Source organism: Entelurus aequoreus, linkage group LG20 (genome assembly GCF_033978785.1).
Source record: "Entelurus aequoreus isolate RoL-2023_Sb linkage group LG20, RoL_Eaeq_v1.1, whole genome shotgun sequence".
NCBI lineage: Eukaryota > Metazoa > Chordata > Actinopteri > Syngnathiformes > Syngnathidae > Entelurus > Entelurus aequoreus.
Window position 1 is genome coordinate 48,899,866 of NC_084750.1, and position 27,500 is coordinate 48,927,365.

A 27,500-nucleotide genomic window follows, 5' to 3' on the forward strand; every position below is an offset into this window, starting at 1 on the left:
CTTTTGTGTAAATATATAAATAAAATAAACACTTGAATTTCAGTGCAAATTCAAGTATTTCTTATATATATAAATATATATAAGAAATATTTGAATTTCAGTGCAAATTCAAGTATTTCTTAAATATATAAATATTAAAGTTAAAAGTTAAAGTTAAAGTACCAATGATTGTCACACACACACTAGGTGTGGTGAAATTTGTCCTCTGCATTTGACCCATCCCCTTGTTCACCCCCTGGGAGGTGAGGGGAGCAGTGGGCAGCAGCGGTGCCGCGCCCGGGAATCATTTAAGGTGATTTAACCCCCAATTCCAACCCTTGATGCTGAGTGCCAAGCAGGGAGGTAATGGCTCCCATTTTTATAGTCTTTGGTATGACTCGGCCGGGGTTTGAACTCACAACCTACCCATCTCAGGGCGGACACTCTAACCACTAGGCCACTGAGTAGGTTAGGTTAGGTTAGTAGGTTAAAATATATGTAAGAAATACTTGAATTTCAGTGCAAATTCAAGTATTTCTTATAGAAATACTTGAATTTCAGTGCAAATTCAAGTATTTCTTAAATATACTGTACACACATATACACACACACAACACTCCTCTACTCATTGTTGTATTTGAAGCCAGTAGCACAGCCTTTGAAGTAGCATAGGTGAAATTTAATTTGCAGGAAAGGAGTGAGTTTAGGGTTGAATTGTCCATCCTCGTTCAATTCTCTGTCAGCCTTTGTTTGGACATTACTACTTGCCGTAGTTTTGAAGCAATGCATGATGGAAATCCGGATATTGTGTCAGTGTATTAACGTGCCTGCTGGAATAAACACGCTGAGAAATTACTCCGTGCCTGCCCATTTATGGGTTATAGATAAACCTATGGATAACAGAGACATATATAATAGTGTCCTTCTTGCCGTTGGCGCACTGAGCTCCAAAAGCCGTAGAAGTTATAACGTGACTGGGCCGGCACGAAAAGCGGACGTGACGACAGGCTGTCCTCACTCAGGCCCGGCTGGAAATGGTGAGAATGGTTGTTCCGGGAGAGGCACTAAAATTCGGGAGTCTCCCGGAAAATTCAAGAGGCTTGGCAAATATGGTTCACCTGTATCAAACACTCGGACCCAGGCTCTGCTTTTTATCCGTAGATTTATCAGATTTATTTTTTTAATTCTCTATAGCAGGGGTGTCAAAAGTGTGCCCCGGATGCCATTTGCAGCCCACAGCTAATTCTACAAATACTATTAAAATAAACAAAAACATAAAAGTGAAATTAAATCTTAAAGGTGAAATGTAATTTACAAAAAGTTGCAATGTTGACTAATTAAAACAAAGCTGTTTTTTTTCTTTCAAACAGTCATTGCTCAAAACATAATATTGAATCAAAATCAATGTTATTAATTATTGACCTATCCAAGGTTCTGATTACTTCACATCAAATATTCCACTTTGAAAATTATTTTTGGCGGAAGATTTTGCATATTTTGTGTGTTTGCAATTAAAAACAGTTTGGTTTGACAAAGAACGGTAGAAAACAAACTAAAAAACATTATAAAAAATATCATTTAGAAATGAGGGATAGATCTGAAGTTGATGTAGACTCCAGAGGTTTAAGCGTTAAATATAAAATGTGTGTATGCCCTGGCACACCATTATCATCATTTCATCACCGAAGCAAAACACTTTTTACACTTTTATACTGAAATAAATACACCTACAACTTAACATAGAAAAAACTGCCAGCAGTGGTAAAGTTTAGATCCATGAAGGAAAGAAGAAAGTGAATGAATGTTTATAACTGAATACATTTACATATGCATACACATTTGTTTTCTTTTTATTGAAGTAACATTTATGACAACCTTTATCCAAAACACAATATAGAATGTGAGATATAACAGAATAATGCATACGTGTTTTTTTTTTCCAAAACGCTTACATAAAAATTGGGACCCCAAAAATGTACTGTGGGACCCCATTTTGAAAATTACTACAAACGTATTTATAAAGCAAGTTAGAGTATCATTGACAAATTCTCACCTAGTCCCAGCCTTGGCACGCATATATGTGTCCTCTTTTTGGGATTTCACAATATGGTCAGCCTAATTAAAGCAGCTAAGCACACGATAGAAGCAACCCTTGACTAACATCCTCCCCCTTCCACCTCCACGGATTGTAAATAACCAAATGTTAATCAAATGTACACAGTAAAATCCCCAGTGTTAAATATGCAGTGTTAACATGCATTACATCTATCAGAGTTATTACAACAACAGCTGGAGTAAAACGCCCCCCAGTGTTGGTGTTGATTTCCGTGGTTAAACGAGACAGTGTTAGAGGTACTCTGATTAGCCCCGCCCTCCAGCCCCTCTTCGTGTCCACACCCTGAAGAATTTTCTGGAAGCCATTTTCTGAATGTTTAAGGACTGTGGTAAGTTGCTTCTCCTCTCTTACTAAATCAATTATTTGTCATTTGTAGCATCATGTGAGAATTTACTTTATATTGTTGCTCAATATGTAATGAAGTTATTTGTGTACGGTTTTGTATCTTAAAAAAAATGGTATTCTAAAAGGGCTAATGTCACCCAGTGAATGCTAGCTTAAAGGCCTACTGAAAGCCACTACTAGCGACCACGCAGTCTGATAGTTTATATATCAATGATGAAATCTTAACATTGCAACACATGCCAATATGGCCGGGTTAACTTATAAAGTGACATTTTAAATTTGCCGCTAAACTTCCGGTTCGAAACGCCTCTGAGGATGACGTATGCGCGTGACGTAGACCGGCGAACACGGGTATGCCTTCCACATTGAAGCCAATACGAAAAAGCTCTGTTTTCATTTCATAATTCCACAGTATTCTGGACATCAGTGTTCGTGAATCTGTTGCAATCATGTTCATTGCATTATGGAGAAGGAAGCTGAGCAAGCAAAGAAGAAAGTTGTCGGTGCGAAATGGACGTAATTTTCGAAAGTAGTCAGCAACAACAGTACACAGCCGGCGCTTCTTTGTTTACATTCCCGAAAGATGCAGTCAAGATGGAAGAACTCGGACAACAGAGACTCTAACCAGGAGGACTTTTGACTTCGATACACAGACACCTGTAGAGAACTGGGACAACACAGACTCTTACCAGGATTACTTTGATTTGGATGACAAAGACGCAGACGTGCTACTGTGAGTATGCAGCTTTGGCTTCTAAACATTTGATCGCTTGACCGTATGTGCACAACTTTTTTTTGCGTATGTACGTAACTTTTTTTAAATATATAAGCTTTATGAACCTTGGGTTAGGTGAACGGTCTTTTGGGCTGAGTGATTGTGTGTGTTGATCAGGTGTTTGAATTGTATTGGCGTGTTCTATGGAGCTAGGAGCTAGCATAGGAGCTAGGAGCTAGCATAACATGTACCGTACCGTACGTGTGCGTCACGTACGTAACTTTTTAAAAATATATAAGCTTTATGAACCTTGGGTTAGGTGAACGGTCTTTTGGGCTGAGTGATTGTGTGTGTTGATCAGGTGTTTGAATTGTATTGGCGTGTTCTATGGAGCTAGGAGCTAGCAGAGGAGCTAGGAGCTAGCATAACAAACACGCAGGTGTTTTTATGCAGGATTAATTTGTGGCATATTAAGTATAAGCCTGGTTGTGTTGTGGCTAATAGAGTATATATATGTCTTGTGTTTATTTACTGTTGTAGTCATTCCCAGATGAATATCAGGTCACCCCCGGCTCTCACAGCATCTTCCCTATCTGAATAGCTTCAACTCCCCACTAGTCCTTCACTTGCACTTTACTCATCCACAAATCTTTCATCCTCGCTCAAATTAATGGGGAAATTGTCGCTTTCTCGGTCCGAATCTCTCTCACTTCATGCGGCCATCATTGTAAACAATAGGGAACTTTGCGTATATGTTCAACTGACTACGTCACGCTACTTCCGGTAGGGGCAAGCCTTTTTTTTTATCAGATACCAAAAGTTGCAATCTTTATCGTCGTTGTTCTATACTAAATCCTTTCAGCAAAAATATGGCAATATCGCGAAATGATCAAGTATGACACATAGAATAGATCTGCTATCCCCGTTTAAATAAAAAAAATTCATTTCAGTAGGCCTTTAAATGTTAGCCACCTCAGACTTCGTTTTTGCGCGGGCTGTGGGACAATTTCAAACATTATGTGAAATAGAATATTTAATATGTAAATTGTACATAATTATATACTGTATAAACCTGGAAAACTTATATTTTACTCACTTATTGACAAAAAATTCAACTGAATTTTAATTTAATTGATATATATATATATATATATATATATATATATATATATATATATATATATATATATATATATATATATATATATATATATATATATATATATATATATATATCAATTAAATTAAAATTCAGTTGAATTTAGTTATAGAAAACTGCTCTCACTTTATAACTAATGGTAAGCACAAAGTTTATATTATAACTCAAATGATAGGTTTGAATTCCAAATTTAGTGTCTGTAACTGGGTTTCCATTACAGATTTTTTGCAAAATAAAAGCAACATTTCTAAATGACAATATTCTAATTGCGCATGAAATCTTATCCCGGAAGAATTCGGCATAGGAAGATGGACTCTCCAAAAATCCATATAACACTCCGTATTTCTATGTTATAACACAAAATGGCTTCAAACACTCACAAAATGCAACACAAACCCATAAAATGACTTAAAAAACACACAGAATACTACAAAAACCCATAAAATTACTTAAAAAACACACAATACAACAAAACCCATAAAAAGACTTAAAACACACATACAATATCCCCAAAATACTCAAAAACACACAAAATGACTTAACACACGGAATACTACAAAAACCCATAAAAAGACTTAAAACACACATACAATATCACTAAAACACACAAAATACTCAAAAAACACACAAAATGACTTAAAAAACACACGGTATACTACAAAATAACCCCAAAACACACAACATACTCACAAAAATCAGAAAATGACTTAAAACGCACATACATACCTCAAAAACACACATGACTTAAAAAACCCACAACATGACTTAAAAACACACAATATACTCAGAAAATGACTTGAAACACATAAAATACCCCACAAAACACACAACACTACAAAAACCCATGAAATGTGCCATAACCACAACACCAGGGGGTGCTCCACTAACCACGTTAAACCCAGATTCCGAACTAACAAAGGTCTTAACTCATTCTCTTTCTATGCCACATCAATGTGGAATGCGCTCCCAACAGGTATAAAAGAAAGGGCATCTCTATCCTCCTTCAAAACCGCTATAAAAGTTCACCTCCAGGCAGCTACAACCCTAAACTAACACCCTCCCCGGATTGCTAATAATCAAATGTAAACAATCAAATGCAGATTCTTTTTCTTATGCCTTCTGATCTCTCTCTCTCTCTATGTCCACTACTTGATGTCCATATCCCACCCCCCCCCCACCCCACCCCCCCTCCACACTCCTGATTGTAAATAATGTAAATAATTCAATGTGATTATCTTGTGTGATGACTGTATTATGATGATAGTATATATGATAGTATATATCTGTATCATGAATCAATTTAAGTGGACCCCGACTTAAACAAGTTGAAAAACTTATTCGGGTGTTACCATTTAGTGGTCAATTGTACGGAATATGTACTTCACTGTGCAACCTACTAATAAAAGTCTCAATCAATCAAACATGTCTTAAAAAACACAAAATACTCAGAAAATGACTTAAAACACACATAAAATATCCCTAAAACATCTGCTTCTACATTGTTAATGGTGAAGTTACTAAACAATCACCTGTTAGCTTACCAGCGTGAAGATATGCAGATAAGATTACAGGTATCATAAATCATGCTTCATTTTATTTGTTTTTTGAATTGAGTGTGCAATTTCACATTTGTTGCCCCTTTTTTTTTGGTAGCCCTATTTGAAATTATTTATAGGAGTACCAAGTCATTAGGTTTTTCTAATGATCATTTTTCTTATATTTGTGTATACAGTATTTGTTTTGACTGGGCCTTTCAACTTTGGCTGTATGTTTCGCTTCAAAATATCTGATTTGAAACTCATTTTAAAAATATATCAAATGACCTGTCGGTTTCTGCTTTTTTCCCGTTTCCTAGCATTTGCCAAATTGGGTGTCCCAGCTGTAACAGAAGGTGTCAAAGTTGTTGACAGTTCAGGGACTGAGATAGATGATGATGTTTTTGAGGAAATTGTGAAGGATCCATCCACTGGGGTTCTAACCATCAAATACGAAACAGGTTTGTTACCGCTTTAAATTTGTAAGCTATATTAAAAATTTTTATTCCAATAGTGAGAAGAGGTCAATCTTTATTTATAATCAAGCTAAGTAACTTTTTTTTTTCAAAGCAAACCGATATTCTCCATTAGATTAGGTGTGGGTTTATGAGCAAATTGTGTCCAACATGTCTTCTTTTTCCTTTTTGCAATGGTGGTTAGAATCTATCTCCATGGTAACCTCTCCAAAGTCCCAATCATCCGTTTGTTCATGGGACTCCGACACAATCATCCTTGAAGACACTCCTACCAGAAAGCGTCAGAGGCTGGACTCTGAAGCTATGCAAGTAAGACTTCATACAGGCACTAATGCTTTCTATTCAACAAGGATTACAATGCTTCAAACAATGATCTTAAATTGCATCGTATGAGGGCTATGTTTAAGTTATGTCCAGATTTTAACATTGTATTGTACTAAATATAGATTTATTCAACTGTTTGATGTTTTTATTTCAGCTGGTGAAATCCATTCTTACCAAGAAATCAGGTGGAGAATATATAATAAATGAATACAACCGAACTAAGTCCTTGACAGATGAGAGCAGAAGAAAATTGGTGAATATACTGGCAGCTGAGATGACAGAGAAGAATGGGTAAGTTGTTTATTGGTTTTGATTGGCACATGTGTTCTTATTTAGGTTTCAGAGTCATTTTAAATCTAAATTAAATAATAAACATTTCACTACATCTTATAAAACGTGTGTATGACAAATAAACTTGAATGTGATTTTTTTTTAAGTACATCTCCATCTAGACAGGTGAAGGAAATGTATGCACAAGGAATTGTGAACTTGTTCCCCAACCTCAGAGACCCATTTTCCAAGAATGGCTATGTGAGTTATACACTCTTAATTGTTGTTATAGTTTTTATTTTGAGTCGTCCCAGAGTATGTTGTGACTAATAGTGCCTATTTTTGCAATTCTCTCAAAGGAACATTTTTATGATAGCAACAGTAGTACTGGAGAATTAAAACTATTCAGAGATGCAGTGCTAAAGAAAGACGATCATCATTTGGAGGTAATCCTATATTATTCTGGAAAAATGTATTGAATAGAATAGTCATATGAGCACTTATTGGTACTGTGTTTTGTAAGATAAAAACTATTATTGTCAAAGATGATGATGTATTGCTCTGTGGGAAACTGATGGAAACTGTGTTTTGAGGAGCATTACCATGCCTATAAGGTCAGGCTGCATCCACACAAAGTTGTTAAGGTTTTGGACATAAAGAAACTGCCTTACTCCAAACCATTTGATGTTCAAATGGTGTATGGAACATCATGTTCCACATTGTATGTTGTCCCATATTGCCATTTCATGCAGACTGTCAAGACTCGGTCTTTGGCGTGGTTTGCTCTCCCGTGGTGCAAAAGAATTGGAACGGACGTGGCGTGCAGGTAAAGACATAGTTTAATTATTACTATAAACTCAAACAAAAGGTACAAACAAAAGGCGCTCACAGCGGAGGTAAAAAACTTGATTAGAAAACAAAAGGCGCGCACAATGGCGGAAGTAGAAAACTAGACTATGAACATTAAACAAAAACTTACGTGACAAGGAACTGTGAACATGGCATGAATGTATGATGTCGCCAGGACGAACAACAGAAACAGAAAAGCCTATATAGTGACATGATAAGTGAAAACAGGTGCGTGACTAACTGTGAACAGGTGCGTGACATGACAATGTGAAAACGTGAGACAGGTGTGTGTGAGTCCAAACGTGGAACAGGTGAAACTAATGAGTAACCATGGAAACAAAACAAAACCAGGAAGTGAAACCAGGAACTAAGGAAGTGTCCAAAAAACAAAACAGCACATGGCCAAACAAAAACATGAACACAGACATGACACAGACCTAATGTCACCCTTTCTGTATTCTCTCCCTAAAGTTGATTGTTCTGCCTGACAAAGAAATAAAGGTCATTAAACGTATGATATTGTAATACTGTGTTTTGCACTCACTTGCTATTTACAAGACAAAGTTGATGAGACTTAATTTGACACTGCACGAGAGTAAATCAAGTAGAATGAGCAACATTTTTTTTTTTCAGAAATAGTGTGAGGTTTTATAAACACTGCAATGTTTAAAACATTTTTACTATTTACTAAATATTTTCTTCAATGCAAGGGAGTGAATAATCAACATATTAGTGTATTATCAAACCTTATCAGAGTTGTTTTAAAACCAAAGCCGTGTTAATGAGCAAATACATTTAACTTGGTGTACATTTATCACCACAGAAGAGTAAGTTATCAACACTACTCAAGAGTAATATTTACACTAATCAGTTAAAAAATAAGTTGAACAACACTCTACAGTGTTACAATTTTCGACTATTTAGTGTTCATTTAACTCTATAAATGTGACACTACGGAAAGAGTAAATTTAACACCAGCTCAGGTTAGGACCATATAGACTCAGGGATAGTGTTCAATTTAACTCTTTAAGTGTTGATTTGACACTATGGAATTTACTGTGTATATACTTGTTGTTATGCTATGTGAACTCACTATGTTCTCTGCTCGCTGTACATATCCTACCAAGTCACACCTACACTCTTTCAATGTCCATTTCTCTGATGATGCAATTGTTGATGACTGAAGTGCTGATATCCACCAAACCCTCCTCATCCCACACCCCGAATTGTAAACAATGTAAATAATGCAATGTATACTCTGATGATTAACTTGTGTGATGATAGTATACAGTATATTTGTACCATGAATTGATTAACGTGGACCCCGACTTAAACAAGTGTAAAAACTTATTGGGGTGTTACCATTTAGTGGTCAATTGTACGGAATATGTACTTCACTGTGCAATCTACTAATAAAAGTTTCAGTCAATCAATCAATAGAAAGCACACGATAGAAAGCATCAGTAGAATGCAAGTGAAAAGACCAAAGTATTACTCACTGTGAATAAAAAGCGTCTTTTCAATCAATCAATGTGTGTTTGTTCATGTAGTGTTCCTAACATGTGCATGTGCTGTGCGGGTCAAAGTGTCACAGCAACACAAACACAATAGAAGCCAGCAAAGCACACCATTTAAAGCACAAGATGGATGCCAGCAACGCACACAATTGAAAAGCACACGATACAAAGCATCAACACAAACAGTAGAAAGCAAGTGAAAAAGAGCAAAGTAGTGATGGGTCGATGAGGCCTCATGAAGCGTTTCGACACATTGCAAAACCGTATTGATACTGTGTCGATACTGTGTCACTAAATACTGACATCTGCTGGACATTAAAAATCCCTACAGCCAACCTATGGACCGACTCAACTGACACTGATTTTATGACCTAGTATATACAATAATATAAACCAAGTCATTGTATTTCATTTAGGATTATTTCATATCTTCATTTAAATAAAAATATGTTTTTATCTGTTTTAGATACAGTCAATAAATAATGTGAACATATGTATCGTGACTAGGATGGTAGAAGGTGGGGATTGTACCCCAGTAACCAGCAACCCTCCGATTGCTGGCACGGCCACTCTACCGACTTCGCCACGCCGTCTTTCCTGTAACCTTCTCTAATAACAGTAGTGATGGGTCCCGCAACACAGATGCATCGGCGCATGCGTCGAGCAGCTCATAGAGCGAAACCCTGTGTCGGTGCGCGTACCGCTTTTAGAAAGTCACGTGACCGATCATGAGCTGCTTTGGTCACGTGACCGATCATGAGCTGCTTTGGTCACGTGACCGATACGCGAACTGTATCGCACTGACGCCTCCTCTGTGCCCTGTGAGCCACGTTCCCTCGAAGGTGCGCGCCTGCGCAATTGCGCAGTGCTCAAGCGTCCTCTGCGCACACAGCCAATATATGCCGCGCACCAAATCAAACCCATCTGAATTCTAAACAAATTAAACAGATTTATTCTGTGTAATTTTGAAATGCAACTTTGAGTGACAGTGACAACAAGCGGCCCTAACGGTGTTCGTCAACAACTAAGCGTTTAAGGCCACACAAAAAGTCGGACAACTCAAACACCACACAAAGTTACACTATGACTCCTCAGTCATACGTGTGCTTATTTTTCTGTCATTTATTATTAATATTAATTTATTGATATTAATCATGGAATGCTGTTAGTCAATAAATAATGTGAACATGTATCAGAACAGTGGTTCTCAACCTTTTTTCAGTGATGTACCCCCTGTGAACATTTTTTTAATTCAAGCATTTTTGGTTGAAAAAAAGAGATAAAGAAGTAAAATACAGCACTATGTCATCAGTTTCTGATTTAGTAAATTGTATAACAGTGCAAATAATTGTTCATTTGTAGTGGTCTTTCTTGAACTATTTGGAAAAAAATATATACAAATAACTAAAAACTTGTTAAAAAATAAACAAGTGATTCAATTATAAATAAAGATTTCTACACATAGAAGTAATCATCAACTTAAAGTGCCCTCTTTGGGGATTGTAATAGAGATCCAACTGGATTCATGAACTTAATTCTAAACATTTCTTCACAAAAAAATAAATCTTTAACATCAATGGGACATGTCCACAAAATTTTTTAGCTGTCAACACTGAATATTGCATTGTTGCATTGTAATGAATGGAATAGCCTACTTGATTTGATGTTCAGTTTATGAACTTACATTCATATTTTGTTGAAGTATTATTCAATAAATATATTTATAAATGATTTTTGAATTGTTGCTATTTTTAGAATATTTTAAAAGATTAAGATTAAGATTAAAGTACCAATGATTGTCACACACACACTACATGTGGTGAAATTTGTCCTCTGCATTTGTCCCATCCCCTTGGGGAGCAGTGGGCAGCAGCGGCGCCGCGCCCGGGAATCATTTTGGTGATTTAACCCCCAACTCCAACCCTTTGTTGCTGAGTGCCAAGCAGGGAGGTTATGGGTCCCATTTTTATAGTCTTTGGTATGACTCGGCTGGGATTTGAACTCCAACCTACTGAAAAAATCTCACGTACCCCTTGGCATACCTTCAAGTACCCCCAGGGGTACGCGTACCCCCATTTGAGAACCACTGTATCAGAACATGGAAATCTAAGAGAATGTGTTGTAAATGATGATGCTTGTGGACTGGGATTTTTTTTTTTTTTTACATATTTTTATTCAAAAAAAACAGTTTTTCCAAAGTATTAAATTTTAAACGATTTCTCTTTTTGGTTATAATTTCTCCAGCTGTAGAAAAGACCCGCTCACAGGGCACAGAGGAGGCGGGAGTGCAGAGGAAATGAAGTGATAGCTGGAAGAGGTTTGGGAAGGTGGTTTTCTGTTGGTCCCAGTATTTTAATGGGTCCTGGGACCTAGCTACATTTCCCTCTGCCAGGTACCGTTGGACCTCTTGTATGGCATCTACAGTAGAGTTTTTTGTCTGCCTTCCCACTCCCATATCCAGATGTTTCCAAAGGTTATCTTAAAAACAAAAAATATGCATTTTATTACGTGATTTCAAACAACAACAAAGAAATAATGCTGAATAAATGCCTGAATTGGGTGCAGACAGCTGTTCTGCAGATGGTCCTGGCAGGGGCTCATTTGTGTGTCCCATGACAGACGCACATTCGGAGCGTAGGCGAACGATGGCGTCATTTAATTTAAAAGAACTGCGGAACCCGAGTGATTTATATCTGGGGTCAAGAAGTGTTGCTAGGGTCAACACACTTAATGACTCCAGGTTGGAAGCAGTGTCTGTGACTCGACGCTTCAAATGTTCATGGAGGTGTTTGGCTGCCTGTGTTTGCAAGGTTGAAGCACTATGCTCTAGTGCAAGGTACAGCATTTTCATCATCGGGATGACCTTTGACCCTGACACTCGCCTCTCCTCAGACAACTCCACTGTGGCTTGATGGAAAGGAGCAAGCACAATAAGTGTTTCTCCTACGATGTTAAACTCATCAGCTGTAAGTGGAGTCAAATCTGTTTTTAGAGAGGCCAGAGATACCCACACTGACTCCTTCTCATCATGTAGCCTTGACAGCATTTCATATGTGCTGTTCCAGCGTGTTGCCACCTCATTGATGACTTTCAGGGTTGGCCGTCCCATCTGTTGCTGCACTTGAGCAAGCTTTTCCTTAGCTGTAGTGCTCCATCTGAAGTATGTGACAATGTGCCTAGCTTTGTGTCTGATGGATGCAAGTGTGGGGATCTGGTCACATGATTTTCTAACTAATAAATTAAGACTATGTGCAATGCAAATTGAGTGTCGAATTTGGAGCTGTCTAGTGGATGCAATCATGTTTGGTGCTGCGTCGGTCACAAAACACTTTACTTTATTAGTTATGGCCCAGTCTGCCATCATGTCCCTTTTGACCTGGGCCAAATTGTCAGCAGTGTGACTTTGTGGAAAGTATTGCACACCCAACACAGATGTACACAACTGCAAATGATCATTTATGTAGTGACAGGTAAGAGCCAAGTAAGCCTCCATGTTTACAGATGTCCACATGTCAGCTGTTCTACTCACTGCCACAGCTTGCTGTACTTCCAATTTCACTCCTTCCCGTTCCTCCTCATATTTTGTCACCAGCATTTTTTTGATGGTCTGAAAATAACACCAAGTCAAACCAAAAGCAACTCAACGTATTTAATTTAAATATTAAATAAATTGGATGTATCAACTACAACTTTAGATCATTTCCACACAAACTTTTCTGGTAGGCAAAACATATGATGGCTCAAGGACCTGCACCAGTTCCCTGAACCCTTCACTCTCCACAATGCTGAGGGGCTGGCAGTCCTTCACAATGAAGTTCAGCAGAGCCTCATCCAGCATCTGCTTCCTGGTAGCTTGATGGTTAAAAATGAGATAAAGAAGAAGGGAATTAATTCTCAAAAAATAAACTGAGTAAGTTGTAGAATGGCTGTATACCTGAGTTTATCCTGGGTGTCTCTGGAACTTCATTTTCATGCCTGGCCCTATGATGCCTCAGCATTGAGGAGGTGGATTTGTTGATGTACGACAATTCTGTCGAACAAATGCGACATTTAACCTGCAGAAAATATGAATAGTAAACTAAGAATCATTTTCAAGAGATTTTGAATTCTAATAGATCAAGTGGAAACTTTGAGAGAAGAGGATGAAACGAGAAGGAAATAAACACCAATACCTTATCATCCGGTATTTGATCAAAATAGTCCCACACAGCGGAATTTTTTCTTTTTCCCTGAGGCTGCTCCATGATCGACGACAAATGATAAATGGCCAACAAGAGAAGTGCGCCGATTCTGTTGCCAGGTGGATCTCGTTGACAGATGCGCCGCTTCCTTATAAACACAGTTTGGCGCGCACGCGTCAGTGCGATACAGTTCGCGTATTGGTCACGTGTCCGGAACAGCTCATGAGCAGTCACGTGACAAGAACAGCTCATGAGCGGTCACGTGACCAAAACAGCTCGTGTTCGGTCACGTGACTTTCTAAAAGCGATACGCGCACCGACACAGGGTATCGCTCTATGAGCTTGACGCATGCGCCGATGCATCTGTGTTGCCGGACCCATCACTAGAGCAAAGTATTACTCACTGCGAACAAAACCCGTCCGATCCACATCCGTCACAAAACAATCATGATGAAGGACTGAAGTGGGAACTCGGGTGGAACTAAATAGAACTAATTAAACGAGCTACAGGTGTGCTCACATGCAGGACACGGAGCAGGTAGTCAAGGTGCCGTCAAAGACCGAGAGCTAACAGGAAACAGTAACAAAACAAAAGCACTAAGACAGGAAGCGATTTCAAACACAGGAAAAGCAAACATAACCAAAGTGTCAGTAGCACTCCTGACACATATATATATATATATATATTAGACCAGGGGTCTCAGACATATCTATATATATATATATATTAGACCAGGGGTCTCAGACACATCTATATATATATATATATATATTAGACCAGGGGTCTCAGACACATCTATATATATATATATTAGACCAGGGGTCTCAGACACATCTATATATATATATATATATATTAGACCAGGGGTCTCAGACACATCTATATATATATATTAGACCAGGGGTCTCAGACATATCTATATATATATATATATTAGACCAGGGGTCTCAGACACATCTATATATATATATATATTAGACCAGGGGTCTCAGACACGTGGCCCGCGAGATGTTATTTTGCAGCCCTCACCTTAATATGAAAGTGTAATGTTAGTGCGAGTTTTATATGAATTAGCTTGACAGCGTTGTGTGGAATCTACCAATCACGGTGTGCTATATGGCTCTCGAGGACCGAACATTGACGTCATTTGCGTGATGCAAGCAGGGAAACGTTCTAAATAAAGTATTCTATTTTAGTTACTTTGAATTTACAACCCCCTGACGCTGCTTTGTACTGTTTTTTGTATTTACTTTGATTATTATTTTCAACTGTTTGTTAATGTTGACATTTATAAATAAAGGTTTACTAAATTTTTTTTTAAAAAAGTGGTCCTCGTGTAAAACTGGAGCCTCCGTGTTTGTTATTGTAACCGAGGGTTTATATATGTCGACTATACTGTATAAAAGTACAAATAACAAACACGGAGGCTCCAGTTTTACACGAGGACCACTTTATTTCCTTCTTTCAAAAACCTCCGCTCCACGTAACGTGTCACCACTTCCGCTTTTATGGCCTTCAAAATAAGACCTCAAGGCATATACTGTAAAACATCTTATTGATTGATTGAAACTTGTATTAGTAGATTGCACATATATAACATGTATAACTTATAACAGGAACTTAACATCACAAAGAGGCAAGCCCGTAAAAATAGGTTACATACCTCCCCTCCTACAAAAACAAACGTCCTCGTTTCAACACAATAACAGGATAAGTGCAAAAACAACACAGGCAGTTCAAACAAAAAAAAACATATTAACCCTAACCCAAATATACAGAGCCTCACACACACAACAACAACAACAACAACAACAAAAAGTAACAGAGGGTTTATATATGTCGCCTATACTGTATAAAACTACAAAATAATGTAACCTATTTTTATGGGCTTGCCTCTTTGTGATGTTAAAGGCCTACTGAAAGCCACTACTAGCGACCACGCAGTCTGATAGTTTATATATCAATGATGAAATCTTAACATTGCAACACATGCCAATACGGCCGGGTTAACTTATAAAGTGACATTTTAAATTTGCCGCTAAACTTCCGGTTTGAAACGCCTCTGAGGATGCCGTATGCGCGTGACGTAGACCGGGGAACACGGGTATGCCTTCCACATTGAAGCCAATACGAAAAAGCTCTGTTTTCATTTCATAATTCCACAGTATTCTGGACATCTGTGTTCGTGAATCTGTTGCAATCATGTTCATTGCATTATGGAGAAGGAAGCTGAGCAAGCAAAGAAGAAAGTTGTCGGTGCGAAATGGACGTATTTTTCGAACGTAGTCAGCAACAACAGTACACAGCCGGCGCTTCTTTGTTTACATTCCCGAAAGATGCAGTCAAGATGGAAGAACTCGGATAACAGAGACTCTAACCAGGAGGACTTTTGACTTCGATACACAGACGCCTGTAGAGAACTGGGACAACACAGACTCTTACCAGGATTACTTTGATTTGGATGACAAAGACGCAGACGTGCTACTGTGAGTATGCAGCTTTGGCTTCTAAACATTTGATCGCTTGACCGTATGTGCGCAACTTTTTTTGCGTATGTACGTAACTTTTTAAAAATATATAAGCTTTATGAACCTTGGGTTAGGTGAACGGTCTTTTGGGCTGAGTGATTGTGTGTGTTGATCAGGTGTTTGAATTGTATTGGCGTGTTCTATGGAGCTAGGAGCTAGCATAGGAGCTAGGAGCTAGCATAACAAACACGCAGGTGTTTTTATGCAGGATTAATTTGTGGCATATTAAATATAAGCCTGGTTGTGTTGTGGCTAATAGAGTATATATATGTCTTGTGTTTATTTACTGTTGTAGTCATTCCCAGCTGAATATCAGGTACCGTGAGTATGCAGCCTTGGCTGCTAAACATTTGATAGCTTGACCGTATGTGCGCGTCACGTACGTAACTTTTCAAAAATATATAAGCTTTATGAACCTTGGGTTAGGTGAACGGTCTTTTGGGCTGAGTGATTGTGTGTGTTGATCAGGTGTTTGAATTGTATTGGCGTGTTCTATGGAGCTAGGAGCTAGCAGAGGAGCTAGGAGCTAGCATAACAAACATGCAGGTGTTTTTATGCAGGATTAATTTGTGGCATATTAAGTATAAGCCTGGTTGTGTTGTGGCTAATAGAGTATATATATGTCTTGTGTTTATTTACTGTTGTAGTCATTCACAGCTGAATATCAGGTCACCCCCGGCTCTCACAGCATCTTCCCTATCTGAATAGCTTCAACTCCCCACTAGTCCTTCACTTGCACTTTACTCATCCACAAATCTTTCATCCTCGCTCAAATTAATGGGGAAATTGTCGCTTTCTCGGTCCGAATCTCTCTCACTTCATGCGGCCATCATTGTAAACAATAGGGAACTTTGCGTATATGTTCAACTGACTACGTCACGCTACTTCCGGTAGGTGCAAGCCTTTTTTTTATCAGATACCAAAAGTTGCAATCTTTATCGTCGTTGTTCTATACTAAATCCTTTCAGCAAAAATATGGCAATATCGCGAAATGATCAAGTATGACACATAGAATAGATCTGCTATCCCCGTTTAAATAAAAAAAAATCATTTCAGTAGGCCTTTAAGTTCCTGTTGTAAGCGGTTATACAGTATATGACTTGAGCTCTTATTTTGAAGGCCCTAAGAGCGGAAGTGGTGACACGTTGAGTGGAGCGGAGGTTTTTGAAAGAAATAAAATAAAGTGATCCTCGTGTAAAATTGGAGCCTCCGTGTTTGTTATTGTGTACTTTTATACAGTAAAGGCGGTGTCACGCCGATTGTCTTCCCATTACAAAAACCTTCCTAGCCCCAATTTACTTCCGGGGTAATTTCCGCTCACGTCATTTCCTCTTACGTACGTCATTTCCTCTTACTGCCCGTTGCTGGGTTTTTTTATTTTTATAATATAGTCATTTCCTCTTACGTCATTGACAGCGATCGATAGAATCGATAAATCCAAATCTCCTGAAAATGGTGGTGTCACTGAATGATATTCGTCTTTATCTGTCCCAGGGGACTTATGTCAAACACCAGCAGGCTTCGCAACATTTCAAGCGGAGTGCTGCGAACTTCTGTCTTCGTGGTAACGTGCAAAAAATATTAATGAATATATAATACTGTTAAATGTCTGTACTTTAAATCAACATTATTGTTGAAACCGTTTCACTAATATTAATTAATATATAATAATGTTAAATGTCTGTACTTTAAATCAACATTATTGTTGAAACCATTTCACTAATATTAATGAATATATAATACTGTTAAATGTCTGTACTTTAAATCAACATTATTGTTGAAACCGTTTCACTAATATTAATTAATATATAATGCTGTTAAATGTCTGTACTTTAAATCAACATTATTGTTGAAACCATTTCAATAGTATTAATTAATATATAGTACTGTTAAATGTCTGTACTTTAAATCAACATTATTGTTGAAACCATTTAACTAATATTAATTAATATATAATAATGTTAAATGTCTGTACTTTAAATCAACATTATTGTTGAAACCATTTCACTAATATTAATTAATATGTAATACTGTTAAATGTCTGTACTTTAAATCAACATTATTGTTGAAACCATTTCACTAATATTAATGAATATATAATACTGTTAAATGTCTGTACTTTAAATCAACATTATTGTTGAAACCATTTCAATAATATTAATTAATATATAATGCTGTTAAATGTCTGTACTTTAAATCAACATTATTGTTGAAACCATTTCAATAGTATTAATTAATATATAGTACTGTTAAATGTCTGTACTACTTTAAATCAACATTATTGTTGAAACCATTTCACTAATATTAATTAATATATAATACTGTTAAATGTCTGTACTTTAAATCAACATTATTGTTGAAACCGTTTCACTAATATTAATTAATATATAATGCTGTTAAATGTCTGTACTTTAAATCAACATTATTGTTGAAACCATTTCAATAGTATTAATTAATATATAGTACTGTTAAATGTCTGTACTTTAAATCAACATTATTGTTGAAACCATTTAACTAATATTAATTAATATATAATAATGTTAAATGTCTGTACTTTAAATCAACATTATTGTTGAAACCATTTCACTAATATTAATGAATATATAATACTGTTAAATGTCTGTACTTTAAATCAACATTATTGTTGAAACCATTTCACTAATATTAATGAATATATAATACTGTTAAATGTCTGTACTTTAAATCAACATTATTGTTGAAACCATTTCAATAATATTAATTAATATATAATGCTGTTAAATGTCTGTACTTTAAATCAACATTATTGTTGAAACCATTTCAATAGTATTAATTAATATATAATACTGTTAAATGTCTGTACTACTTTAAATCAACATTATTGTTGAAACCATTTCACTAATATTAATTAATATATAATACTGTTAAATGTCTGTACTTTAAATCAACATTATTGTTGAAACCATTTCACTAATATTAATTAATATATAATACTGTTAAATGTCTGTACTTTAAATCAACATTATTGTTGAAACCATTTCACTAATATTAATGAATATATAATACTGTTAAATGTCTGTACTTTAAATCAACATTATTGTTGAAAGCATTTCACTAATATTAATTAATATATAATACTGTTAAATGTCTGTACTTTAAATCAACATTATTGTTGAAACCATTTCACTAATATTAATGAATATATAATACTGTTAAATGTCTGTACTTTAAATCAACATTATTGCTGAAAGCATTTCACTACAATATTGTGTGTGCTGTGTAGAAGAGGTCGTGTACCATGGCAACAGAAGGGTCATTTGGACAGAGGAGGAGAAAGTGGCTGTGTTAACCGAAGCCCATGCAGGCCATTTTGGACCACGGAGGATGCAAGCGAAGATTGCTCCCCGGTTTTATTGGCGGTCCATCACACAGGACACATTGGATTGGGTAAGCAAGCTCCTAGAAGGAAGATATTTGCTTTTCATTTTTATTTTGAGTTGAAACACTCAGGTTAGTAGTTAGTAGTAGGTCGCAAAGTGTTGTGGAATCAAATCATATCTACAATATGTTTCACTTTATTACTGCTTTTAGGTGCGCACATGTCCTGACTGCCAGCGCTTTGAAAAGTTAAAGACCGAGGCACCTGAGCTGAAGCCCGTCAAGGTGGTATCACCTTGGTACATGGTTGGTGAGTGGCTTTATTCACACATCCCTCACCTTTTCACGCACAACTATACAAAAACTCAGTCCACATTCAAATATTTGCTAAACTGAGAACTGGAATTCATGCTCTAGGTGTGGACCTCTTTGGACCTGTGAAAAAGTCGTCTAAGGGGAACAGATATTGTCTCACTTTGACCCATTATTTCACCAAGTGGGTTGAAGCAAGAACATTCCCAAAAAAGACAGCAGCCAATGTGAAGGAGGTATTCTTTATATTTTGGTGTTTCACTTACCCATGGCCATAATCAGAAAGGGAAAAAGCCACTAAAGTGCATAATTTCTATATATATACAATTCTATTGTAACTATTAGTTGTACTAATATAATTTCTGTGGTGCCCCACAGGCCTTGAGGGACATTTTCTTTACTCATGGTTTGCCTGAAGTTATCCTCACTGACCAGGGCACTGAATTCAAGAAAGAGGTAACTAAATGGTGGTCTTTGACTATTGTACTCTAGGATTGTAATTCAGTCTGAATGTACTCACATGCTTGAATGCAATATTGAATTCTAACCACAACGTTACTGGTCAAATGTTTCATAATTGTCATATTGGTGATGACCAAGCCAGAACTCATTCCCTTGATGTTACAGAGTTATGGAGGTTCTTCCAAACAATATGGTTAGGCTGGAGATCCTGGATGGAAAGCCCAAGCATATGATGACCCCGTATGCATCACTGAAACCTCTGCGCCCGAATATGTCAAACTGAATGCTGTTTACAGGCATTTTTGTTCAGAGATCTTAATATCCCTCCCCTGTATCATAATATGCCTCCTCTCTCATTTAGGGACTCACCCTGGCTGGCCAAAGGATTCCCCTTCAGCCCCTGTGCTTCCAGAAGGTGCTGAAGTGCTGACTTCATCATCGGAGGAGGAAACTGAGGTACTTTTTCAGAAAAAAAGTGTTTATGTGTCCATACATGTAGCTTTCTAACTATTTGTATGATTGACACATGTCCAGTGTCATTGTTTCACAGACCATACATATGCTGGCCCCACATCACCCTGGAAAAAGGAGCTGCACCCCGACCAGAAACAACTGGTGAGCAGGTTTCAAATTGAGTAAAATGTTGACATTGGAGCCAGTATATGATTAAAAATATATACATTTATTGCTTTGTGAAGTGGCCAAGGTTATCTTCAAGTCGGGTAATGTAAAATGTTCTCATGAACAGCTGGAGTATGTTTTGGCCTGCGATCGTCCAGCTATGGAACTGATCGTTAAAGAGGGCGGGGTGTGTTTAACCCGAGAAGAGTTTTGGTCTCTGGGGTTGTCCAGAGACATGGACTCCACGGTCAGTACTGTAACTGTTATGTTTGTTTCACTTGACTGCTTATTCCATGGATATGTATAACTTTGTTACAGCTGTAATGTGATGACAGATTGGAAATGCTTGCCTCCAGCTGCTTCAGGAAGCTGCTCAGAGACATGTAGGATTTCTTAGAGCTGCACAACCGAGGCTCTCATTGTTAAATCTGCTCTAGCTGCACGTGCAGTCAATCCGGCGTTGGTGGTGTGTCCTTCTAATGGAGCGCTTTGGCATTGAAGGGTAGGACAACTTCTTGAAATATCTGATGTATTGTTTATCATGATTAGTAACTGCCTGTGATGAGGTGGGGACTTGTCCAGGGTGTACCCTGCCTTCCGCCCGAATGCAGCTGAGATAGGCTACAGTGACCCCAAAAAGGGACAAGCGGTAGAAAATGGATGGATGGATGGATGGATGGATTAGTAACTGTAATCTGAAGAGTTTTTCTTCAATTTCCCCAAAGGCCTGGCCAGAGGTTCTGTTATTGGACAGACAAGGCGAGCGGCCTATTGCAGGGCATTCTTCAGCCAGTCTTTAGGTCAGGGGTCACCAACCTTTTTGAAAGCAAGAGCTACTTCTTGGGTACTGATTCATGCGAAGGGCTACCAGTTTGATACACACTTAAATAAATTGCCAGAAATAGCCAATTTGCTCAATTTACCTTCAACTCTATGTTATTATTAATAATTAATGACAATTAAATTTTGAAACATAGTTTATCTTCAATTTCGACTCTTTAAAATTCCAAATTCAACCGAAAAAAAGAAGAGAAAAACTAGCTCATTCGAATCTTTTTGAAAAAATTAAAAAAATAATTTATGGAACATCATTAGTAATTTTTCCTGATTAAGATTAATTTTAGAATTTTGATGTCATATTTTAAATAGGTTAAAATCCAATCTACACTTTGTTAGAATATATAACAAATTGGACCAAGCTATATTTCTAACAAAGACAAATCATTATTTCTTCTAGATTTTCCAGAACAAAATTTTTAAAAGAAATTCAAAAGACTTTGAAATAAGATTTAAATTTGATTCTACAGATTTTGTAGATTTGCCAGAATAATTGTTTTGAATTTTAATCATAATAAGTTTGAAGAAATATTTCACAAATCTTCTTCGTCGAAAAAAAAGAAGCTAAAATGAAGAATTAAATTAAAATGTATTTATTATTCTTTACAATAAAAAATTATTTTTTACTTGAACATTGATTTAAATTGTCAGGAAAGAAGAGGAAGGAATTTAAAAGGTAAAAAGGTATATGTGTTTAAAAATCCTAAAATCATTTTTAGGGTTGTATTTTTTCTCTAAAATTGTCTTTCTGAAAGTTATAAGAAGCAAAGTAAAAAAATTAATGAATTTATTTAAACAAGTGAAGACCAAGTCTTTAAAATATTTTCTTGGATTTTCAAATTCTATTTGAGTTTTGTCTCTCTTAGAATTAAAAATGTCAGGCAAAGCGAGACCAGCTTGCTAGTAAATAAATAAAATTTAAAAAAAAGAGGCAGCTCACTGGTAAGTGCTGCTATTTGAGCTATTTTTAGAACAGGCCAGCGGGCTACTCATCTGGTCCTTACGGGCTACCTGGTGCCCGCGGGCACCGCGTTGGTGACCCCTGCTTTAGGGTATCCAGAAAGTCAGTCCAGGCCATCGACTGCATCATCAAAGATGAACTGAATACAGTACTGGTATGCCATGACACAAAAGTGAATAAATTGTATCATACCTATGTTGCTCCATAAAAAAAATGATTGGAGAAATATGTAAACTGGGGGAAAAATAACTGGTTCAAAAATAATAATCTAATAACCTTTATTGGTTTGTACCTTGATGTGGTTTAAGAGATTTTCACTATAACGTGTCTACTTCTGAGGTGACCACCACTTGTGATTACAATTGACGCTTTGTCCTTTATCTGTGTTCCCCATTCTTTAGGTGCAGCTCGCGCAATGTTTGGAACAAAACATTTGTAAACAATAAAAAATCATTTTACATTGCAGTTTTTTGCCTCATTTTAAAGTCTTGAAGAAATACCCAAGGTTTTTCTTTATTATTATGTTCTTATTCTAAATATTGTCGTTTGTCTGACCACGGGTCATCTGACTTCACTGAGGTACATCTCTCTAGGTCGTCCTCAGACGAGCCTTCCATCGTTGCTTCCAGTCATCCCGATTCTCCATACATTTGGCCAGTTCCTTGGTACTCTGAGCTCCTGCATCCTTCTTGAGTATGTCCACGTATGTTAGTGTGGGACGTCCTCTTGACCGATGCCCATGTGTTGGTTCCCACAGTACCAATTTGCTGGCTGGCAGCTCCTGATGCCTTTGGCAGTGCCCTGCTAGTCTCATTCTCCTTACAGCAATCTTCTCGCTCACCCTTGGTATTCCCCTGTAGAGGACTCTGTTGGTTACGTGCGCACTCTTGTTGATGTTAAGCACTGCACGCAGCATCCTGGTGTAGCAACCATCCAGAGACCTCTCCAGGGTTGGCTTCAGGGTCCAGCATTCGCTGCCATAGAGGAGAACGGACTCAACTGTCGCGTAGAAGAAGCTGAGTTTGATTTGGCGGGGGAGGTTGGAGCTCCATACACTGGTCATGCCGTTCAGGGCCCTCCATGCAAGTGCCTTCCTCACTTTTAAATCCTGCTCAGTTGAGTTGACCCATCCGCCCAGGTATTTGAAGTCCTCAACTTCTTTCAGCACAGTGCCTCCTGCTGTTATCAGAGGTTGATGTTCTGGTGGAACATTGTAGGTCATGACCTCAGTTTTCTTGGCATTTAGCCTAAGCATATGTGCACATAAATGTCATTTTAATTTAGTTCACTTACACAGAGAACTAAAAAAAACCTGAATTTAACGAATAGATTTAGTTTTAATAAAGTTTAATCATGTTGATTGATAATTAATTAACTTATTGTACACTGTTATTAATTTCCGCGTATGTCCACGAGTCAAATGTGCAGTCAGGAATATCCTCAAGTTAATTTGTCAGATTAATACTTGTCCGATTAATACAGACGTTTTGTTAACGCTGTATTATTAAAAAGAGTCAAAGGAAGTGCTATCGATCGCTGTCAAAGACGTAAGAGGAAATGACGTAAGCGGAAATGACCCCGGAAGTAAATGGGGGGTAGGAAGGTTTTTGTAATGGGAAGAAAATTGGCGTGACAGCGGCATATATAAAAACCTCCGCTCCACTCAACGTGTCACCACTTCAGCTCTTAGGGCCTTCAAAATAAGAGCTCAGGGCATATACTGTATAACAGCTTATAACAGGAAGTTCCATCCATCCACCTCATCACAGATAGAACAGGAACTTAACATCACAAAATGAAAGAGGCTCCGCCCCCTTCCTTCTTTCTTTGTGGACACGCCTACTTTGGTCATGTCCACATTCATAACGTGTCTTTATGAAGAATGACTACATAACATTAAAGTAGAAAATGTCAATGAAACATACATTTGACGTCGGGGAACACAAGTGAAGAAGTGTTGTACTGGTGGCACCACGTGATTAGTTGTACTGGTGGCACCACGTGATTAGTTGTACTGGTGGCACCACGTGATTAGTTGTACTGGTGGCACCACGTGATTAGTTGTACTGGTGGCACCACGTGATTAGTTGTACTGGTGGCACCATGTGATTAGTGGCAAACTCCAAGAGGACATCTCCAACCCCATTTCAATTGTTATGCTGAATATCTTTAACAACTAGTCCTATTAAGAATCCTAGTTATAACATTTTCTTTTTACTTCATAATATCAACATTTATTTACATTCAGATGGTCACACATTCTGTTATTTATTACGTTTTTTGTTATTTATTCTTTGAAATTAAGCATTCATTCATTCATTCATGTATTATTCTCAACATGTATATATAAGTGTTACATTGTTTTTATTGTACACAGTAGTCATTTTCTACCTTTAAGTACTTATTACTATGATGATTACTGTTAATAAGTGAAGGGAAAGCAGGTGCCTTGCCCAAAGACACATCGGTTCGTACATCCACACGCACGCTCATTATACAAACATACTGTATACACATACTGTACATATACATTCACTGTACAAACACACATATACACATTCTGTACATATACATTCACTGTACAAACATACATATACACATACTGTACATATATATTCACTGTACAAACATACATATACACATACTGTACATATACATTCACTGTACAAACACACATATATACATACTGTACATATACATTCACTGTACAAACATACATATACACATACTGTACATATACATTCACTGTACAAACACACACATATACACATACTGTACATATACATTCACTGTACAAACATACATATACACATACTGTACATATACATTCACAGTACAAACATACATATACACATACTGTACATATACATTCACTGTACAAACATACATATACACATACTGTACATATACATTCACTGTACAAACACACTTATACACATACTGTACATATACATTCACTGTACAAACACACATATACACATACTGTACATATACATTCACTGTACAAACACACATATACACATACTGTACATATGCATTCACTGTACAAACACACATATACACATACTGTACATATACATTCACTGTACAAACACACATATACACATACTGTACATACCGTATTTCCTTGAATTGGCGCAGGGAATATAGTATTCGCACGTCTAGAATTACTGCCGGGTCAAACTCGTTTCTCAAAATAATTAACGCATGCTTGGCCTTATCGCCGGTTTATTATTGAAGCTGGATCAAATTCGTTTCGCAAAATATTAATTTTATTATCGCATGTCTGTAATTTTCGCCGGGTCAAACTCGTTTCGCAAAATATTTAGCATACCGTATTTCCTTGAATTGGCGCAGGGAATATAGTATTCGCACGTCTAGAATTACTGCCGGGTCAAACTCGTTTCTCAAAATAATTAACGCATGCTTGGCCTTATCGCCGGTTTATTATTGAAGCTGGATCAAATTCGTTTCGCAAAATATTAATTTTATTATCGCATGTCTGTAATTTTCGCCGGGTCAAACTCGTTTCGCAAAATATTTAGCATATGGCTAGAACTTCCACCGGGTCAAATTCGTTACGTCACGAGTGACGCATCTGTCCTCATTTTCAAAATGGAGGAAACTGCTTTCAGTAGTTTACAATCGCACAAAGGAAAAAAGATAAAGAGCTTTTCAGTAGGATTTAAGGTCCAAGCTATTGAATACCTGTACAGTATGCTAAAGAGAACAGTAAGCAGCTATGTTTTATTAATATACCGTAGCTGCGTGTGTGAAATACTGTATAAGTCATTAAATGACTCCCGCCTCCTGGTGGTAGAGGGCGCTGCCGCGCTAGTGATCCTTCTTGCGACTTCCGGTACTGCAGAAGAAGTGAACACACGCAGCAAGAGATTTTTTTTTCTGTCCTCTGCCTGAACTTTTAAAATGGAGGATTACATACATAAAATAAAACAGTTTTCTAAACTGGACTTTCAATCGAAGCAGGAGGTAATAATTAAAGGAATATCTCCATCGAAACAGAGACTTTTAAAACTGAAGAAAGAAAATCATGAAGACTTCTATAAACAAGTTATCGATGCTTTTGGTCAGAAGGAGCTGCAAATGGACTCCATTTATAAGTACAGGTAAGACCATAATAACGTTTTTTTTAATTAAATGTGCTTTTCATGATGGTATGCTTACATCACACTCAAAGCGCACGCCTAAATTTTATGGATTCCTTTTGGTAAACGCCGGAGTGAGAAGAGGTTTTAAAATAATTACCGCATGCACGGCCATCCCGCCGGTTTCCGGTAAACGCAGGTGTGACAGGAGGTTTTAAATTAATTAACGCCCCTGCGGCTATTCAAGGAAATACGGTATGCATTCACTGTACAAACACACATATACACATACTGTACATATACATTCACTGTACAAACACACATATACACATACTGTACATATACATTCACTGTACAAGCACACATATACACATACTGTACATATACAAGTACATATGCACACATACACTCATGCACATAATCAGGTTTCATCAAACATATATTAATGTTGTTGCCCTAGGGTAAACTGGGTATAACACATGGCACACTGACAAAGCTTTACCTATCGTTACTATAACAATCTACAAGGTTAATGTAGGTTGCTTCTCTTTCTTCCCCTCCATTTTTCTGCATTCTTTCGTATCTCAAGTTATCATGATGTATATGTATTGTTGCATTTGAACAACTGTATTGTTGATAATAAAGGTAAAGTATTGGTATTGTTTATTATCAATAGTGATATTTCTATTGGTATTCATATTGCTCCATTTTTATGTGTAATAATGCTCATTGTCATTTCTGTATTATTTTTTATTTCACTAACTGCTTATTTGCTATCACTTTTACTATCATATTTGTACATGTCGTATTTGCTGATGTTGCTCTGTTGTTGTTGTTGTTGTTGTGTTT

The 27,500-nt window shown here is 37.1% G+C and overlaps 2 protein-coding genes across 2 annotated transcripts in view; both read right to left on the reverse strand.

The window, feature by feature from the left end:
• LOC133636330 (zinc finger protein 25-like) overlaps nt 1-27,500 on the reverse strand; it is a 1,044,419-nt gene that overhangs the window by 460,905 nt on the left and 556,014 nt on the right. The window lies entirely within an intron of this gene.
• On the reverse strand, nt 6,454-13,342 carry LOC133636368 (E3 SUMO-protein ligase ZBED1-like). The gene is made up of 3 exons (XM_062030360.1): nt 13,220-13,342; nt 11,836-13,137; nt 6,454-6,593 (listed from the first exon to the last, which is right to left on the reverse strand). The coding sequence occupies exons 2-3, from the start codon at nt 12,878-12,880 to the stop codon at nt 6,454-6,456; spliced, it is 1,185 nt and encodes a 394-aa protein (XP_061886344.1). The 5' UTR covers nt 12,881-13,137; nt 13,220-13,342.

Bases quoted from the DNA above. Each gene is read 5' to 3' on its own strand.
- LOC133636368 (XM_062030360.1), bottom strand. From the start codon at position 12,880: ATGCTGGTGACAAAATATGAGGAGGAACGGGAAGGAGTGAAATTGGAA. The intron at 6,594-11,835 runs GCATTTATTCAG...GCTTTCTGGTAG, and splicing joins GCTGTCTGCACCCAATTCAG to GAGTGTCTTCAAGGATGATT.